The sequence below is a fragment of the Gavialis gangeticus genome, unplaced genomic scaffold (genome assembly GCF_001723915.1).
Source record: "Gavialis gangeticus isolate Ggan-Ray unplaced genomic scaffold, GavGan_comp1, whole genome shotgun sequence".
Lineage (NCBI taxonomy): Eukaryota > Metazoa > Chordata > Crocodylia > Gavialidae > Gavialis > Gavialis gangeticus.
In genome coordinates this window covers 36,899,253-36,905,166 of record NW_017729004.1, presented here as the reverse complement: position 1 = coordinate 36,905,166, position 5,914 = coordinate 36,899,253, and the positions used below count along the sequence as shown (strand labels likewise).

General features: G+C 38.0%; 1 protein-coding gene across 2 annotated transcripts in view; it reads right to left on the bottom strand.

Moving 5' to 3' along the window:
- Positions 1-5,914, bottom strand: part of ARMC4 (armadillo repeat containing 4) — a 247,586-nt gene that overhangs the window by 232,576 nt on the left and 9,096 nt on the right. The window contains exon 2 of one of the 2 annotated variants that reach the window (XM_019508240.1): positions 1,215-1,372. The exons of the other annotated variant lie outside the window; for it this stretch is intronic. Within the exon in view, the coding sequence (XP_019363785.1) occupies positions 1,215-1,372 (158 nt within the window). The remainder of the gene's footprint in view (positions 1-1,214; positions 1,373-5,914) is intronic. 2 annotated transcript variants of the gene reach the window in all.

Genomic DNA, 5,914 nt, shown 5'->3' with positions numbered 1-5,914 from the left:
TCCTCAGCCTAATGAAGGGTTTTTACCCCAAAAGCTTGCTAAGAAAATTTTTTCCAACTATTTAAGTTGGTCTAATAAAAGATATCAGATTCACCCAAAGAATTTTGTCTGCCTATGTCTTTAGACCAACACAGATACAATCTATACCTCTGTACTGTAGGTATTTTCATATGTTACTGTTTCATCCTGCTGGATTAAATGATTTCATATCCCTTGTCTGATGTGAAATGTACTTATACAGGAGTTTTTAAAAATATGAAAACAAAATTCAGGTAAACAACCCCTTAAATAACAAACAGGAATTGCCTTCTTCAACAAACACAAAGATTTAAAATAGGAAGAGTTACTGAACCAAGAGGTAAATAAAAAAGTCTTTCTTTGATGAATATTTACCTTTAGGGATCATATATCTGGATGATCATTAAAATATGAAATCAGTAGGCTTAATTCATTGGAAAGTGATTGTGATGGTACTGTTATCATTGGAACTATGGTTTATACAATATTTTAAAAGAAAGCTGGCAACTTTCCCAGTGGCCTCATAAAAGGCCCAGTTATCACTTCCTCAAGAGTCCCAGCTGTCCTTTTTGGTGACTAGTGATACAATAATATATCAGCTGCTTTTATGAACTCCTATTGTCCTTTCTGCAAATCAGGCCCCATCTATCTGTGAATGCTTCTGCAATTCTTTAATTTCTTCCAATATTACCACTAAACAGTATTCAAAATTGACATCCCCATAGGTGTCTAATTTCATTCATGATGATGCTGTTTAGTCACAGTTTGAAAACAAGGAACTAAATATAATACAACAGTGGTACTGCTACAGAAATTCTAAAAGCTTTTGTTGAAAAGATCTGGAAAATGTCTCATAAAATTAACAGACTGACTTTAATAAATTAATTAAACTTAAGTTAACATGAGAAGGAAGAAAAAAATTAAATGGCCTCTGAAGAGGCACTCTGTGCAGACTTGATCATGCTCTCTGCTGCTCTCTGTATCAATAGATCAAGATGCAAAAATTAGATCTCTGTATTGCTGAATTCTCTGCAAATGTTTTCAAAATAGAAACTTACTGATGCAATGAATCAGAACTAACTAATTCCCCAGAACCACAAATCTTCTCATATAATTAAAATTAATATATCTGTTCTTCCCTGCCTTTCATTTTTGGAAATTTACATTTAAAAAAGAATATAATAAAATTGTAAAACCTTCAAGGCATGCTTGAGCTTCCTTTAATTTTTTTTCTGTAGCTACAGATAGCAAACGAGACAGCTCGCCAAAACTACGGACTCTAATGGTTGATGCAGTGAGGAGAAGCAGTGGTTGACCATCCTTGTCTTTGTCTTCAGACTGAACAGTTCTTCCACTAGAAGAATAAAATAATACCTTTGTTAAGGAAGGGCACTTATTAATGGCAAATTTTAAGAGAATAAGCTAGGACCTTCCTCTTTGGAACTGCCTTTTAGATAGTTGAAGGCTACTATCAGATCCCCCTCAGTCCTCTCTTCTGCAGATTATATAAACCCAGTTCCCTCAGCGTCTTCTCATAAATCATGTGCCCCAGGCCCCTACCCATTTTTGTTGCCTTCTGCTGGACTCTTTCCAACTTGTACACATCTTTTCTCTAGTGGAGAGCCCAAAACTGGACACAGTACTCTAGATGCAGTCTCACCAGAGCAGAATAGAGGAGAAAAATTACTTCCCTCTATCTGCTGGCAATGCTCCCACTAATGCAGCCCAGTATGCTGTTAGCTTTCTTGGCAGCAAAGGCACACTGTTGATAAAAATCCAGCTGATTGTTCACTGTAACCCCCAGTCCTGTAGTTTGTTCCAGTTAAGAGAAAAAATTGTGCCAGAGTCTAAGGTTTCTTTGATGTGCTCTTTTTATTTATAAAGTATACTGTATATAAAATCCTGTCTTCCTGAACACAAGAGAAAGCATACATGCCTGCTCTGTAATAATGTCTATTCAACCCTATGGCAATTTTTCTAGATCCAGCTGCCAAGCTACTTTTCCAGTTTTGGCGTGGAAGGCAGCCATGCTTAAATCCTGTCACCCAATACAGCTTTAGTTCATCCTTACAGATAATTCTGTGTTTACAACTGAGACCCATCTATATCCTCTGTTTCTTGCATTGCATCAGTACCATGCAAGGACCCTTCCCAAGACCTACCTAGTTTAGCACTCCAGTCTGCAGCCCATCTTCTGCCTATAATTAAGGAACTACACGATACTTTTAAATCATGACTTTATATCATATACCTTTGAGCTATCTTCAAGTTCTCTCTGACAAAGTTGTAAGCTTCCACTTGTCAATTATAAAGTTTCTATGCAATCAAAATGGTCTAGATCCTTTTGCTCTTCTTCCCATGCCAATTTTTCCACAGCGCTAGAATTTAATTTAGCTGTTTCACTCAGTTCTTATATTATTGTCAATTCCTTTCATTCCACAAACTGAATGTATCTGTTATAATTGTTCAATTTCGTAATAAATTAATTAGAACCCCCCTTTTCCTTTATAAGCATGAGACACTGTGGTCTATGACTTTTTGAATTACCCTCAAAGTCCTTGTTAGAGTTTATCTCTGTTAGAAAGTTCCAAACTCATTTGCTCTCCACTATTTCAAGGAGAAACTTTCTATGGCATTCAGATTGTTGGCAATCTCCAGTCATTGCAGACTGAAACTCTTGTAGCTGACCTTCACAATTGCTCCAGACATTTTGTATTTGTTTCTTCAACAGAGATTTCACCACTGCCTGCAAGCTATTTCTTAGCCCTTGCTCAGAAATCTCCAGATGCTGTTTTAATTCCTTTTGTGAAGACTCCAGCTCCTGTTTTAGTTCTTGTTTTAATCTTGTTATGAAGTCTTCAACTGTTCCTTTAGATCTTGTTAAAATTCCTTTTGCAAACCCTCCAGCTCCTGTTTTACATCTTGCTTCAATTCCTTTTGACCATCCTTAATTTTTGCAAGCAGTGCCATCATTTGTTCCATCTTAGCTTCACAGAAATACCAGCTCATGATTTCTGTTCTTGGAAACTGGATTCCACCCCTGACAGCAGCATTACCCCTTCTGACACAAGCAGCTAGCCAAAATCAGAATCCTGCAAGTTGTTTCAGTTAAGAGAAGAAATTGTTGATGAAATCATATATTTCATATAAATCACAGAAAATACGGCTGGAAAGGACCTTGAGAGATCACCACAAGAAAGGATCGACTACATTGATCCAGATGGGTAGCTGTTTTGCCTGTTCTTAAAAACCTTCAGCCATGGAGATTCCATAATTTCTCTTAAGTAATCTATTCTAGTGCTTACAGATATCCTTACAGACAGAAAATAATTTCCAAAGGCTAACTTAAAACTCCTTTGCAATTGAAGCACATTCTTTTAGTCTTATTCTCGGGGACATGAAAAAGAATCTATGCCTTTCTTTGCAGTAACCTTTTACATATTAAAAGACTGTTGTAAGATCTCCCCTAATTCTTTTGTTCACTGGGCTAGACTAAGTCAGCTCACCACTCTTTCCTGATAGGTCATGTTTGTTGCTCTCTTCTGGACTTGCTCTAGTTGGTAAACATCTTTCATGAAGTATGGTTTCCAAAACTGTACACAGTATTCCAGTTGAGGCCTCACCAGTACTGAATAGAGTGCAAGGATGTTATCACATTTAACATATGACAATGTTTATACACTTCAGCATGGTGTTTGCTTTTTTCACCAGAATATGGTGTTGTTGGTTTGTGTTCAGTTTATAATCCAGTATACACTCCATATCCATTCCTACAGAACTGCTAGTGTTTAGGGTTCAATTTCTTGGCAAGTGATCTAGCCACAATTGTTTGAATGACAGACACTACCATCACTGTTGCATTTGCGAGTGATTACAGATGCCAACAGTACCAATGTTGTTGGTATTAATGAGATGTTAGCCATGACACATCTCATGCACACATAATATATAGGAGACTTAGGCACAGTTTAGGCTCTTCCAGGGTCTAACATAGCTTGCAATGAAACTTTGTTGGAAATTAGGTTTCTAACTGCTTGATCTGGATCACTTCTGAATATAGCACAAATCTCAGTTTAGATCCCCAAGGAATTTTTTGGATCCAAATGGAAGCACTTAATGATCCTAGGTGCCTATGTATTTCTGCAGGTGTTGAAGTAGGGTTGACCCATTTCCAATCAAAAATCACAGAAAATGGTAAGGATGACATAAGAAATCATGCAAGTAACTCCCAAGTTTCACAGTCAGGTATCTGAAGCAGATTATTGGCACAGGGAAAAAAGGATTCTCAAAAAAAGCTAGTGTTAGGACTTCTACAGAGAGGACTGGAAAAGTCTGGCCTGAGAAAGCTCTAGGAGAAGACTTCTCCAGTGAACCGAGAGCTAGAAAAAAACCCCTTTATACTTCTGTTGCAGTTCACAACCAAGTTGCTCAAAGATACTTTAAGAAGTTAGTTTGAAACTCTGAAATACAGAAGTTTTGCACAACATTACAAGCCAGATGGTGGAAGAAACAAAAATAAAATGTATTTCTCCTGATTTGACTCTCTTTTTTAAATACTAATAAACTATGCTGGCTTGTAGTGAATGTTATGCTAAAGGAAATGTTTAGTTGATGTCCCTTATCAAATAAATTTAGCAAATAAATATATAAATATGTTAAAGCTGACAACTGAAATACACAATTATTAGGAAATTCAGAACTATAGTTCCCATGGATGCCAGTATTCAAGAACATGCACATGAATCACTGTGGCAGTGATTCTCAACCAGGGTGCCACAACAGGTATCAAGATCAGATTGACTGGTTGTAATTTCCTTTCTTAAAGATGGGCACTGTATTTGCCATTTTCCAGTCACCTGGGACCTCACCTAACCTCTACAAGTTCTCAAAGATAACAGCTAATGGCTCTGAAATTCCCTCAGCCAATTCCTTGAGTACTCTAGGGCACATCCCATTTGGTCCTTCAGACCTGAAAACATCTCATTCCTCTAGCTGAGAACTGAAGTCACCCTTGTCATGGCAGAACATTTTTTAATGCAGGACATAGCGCAAGCATATAGATGTCCTTGCTGCTTGTCATGGGACAAATCCCCCAAAATGTTTGTGCAACAAGACCTACTAACAGCTTGTCCTCTGTTATCGTGGCAGATGTCTACATGGTTATCCTGTGATATTCTCATGGGGTTCACAGACCAATCAGTCCTCTAGGCATACCATAATGCACTGCTTCAGCCCCAACCCTGCCCCCTCTTGACATGGGCAGATCTAGAATTTTGAAAAGAGGGATGCAGATGGTGAGGTGCATCATCACATATGAAACAACATGGTTTTCTTCAGTTAGAAATAAAGCAGTGACTTTACTAGTATGCTTGGGGTCTAGGGTTGTTTTGAAGCAAAAACAAATATAACTTAATTGGAATGTGTTAAAAACAATCTGCAGGCCTATAAAATAGGAGCTTCATAAATGTGGAACAAAGGATAGCTTAATTGGTAGAATATCAGGACCCTTAAAAAAAGAGAGAGAGTTATTAACACCTGTGGAATTAAGAGTTTAGAAGGGATTAGGTAGAATATAATAAGCCATAAAGTCAATTGACTCTCTCAGGACTGCCCAACTAGAAATCCTGCTACCACTGCCAGGGAGTTGCTTTTAAACTTTGGGTGGACCATGAATCAAAGGGAGGGTTCATATGTGCCAGTGTACCCCCCAGGATCTGCCCCTGCCTTTTGAACTCTGGCCTTGACTGCAGAACTCTACTGCCCCTAGGTATCAGGCCCCAGTTGGCCACCTCCCATCTATTAATTGAGTTGCAGTGCAACATGCTAGGCATTTTGTGCTTGCCACCCAACCACGATGAGCTCGTCCTCCTGCTTAATGCAAATAATTATGATGTCA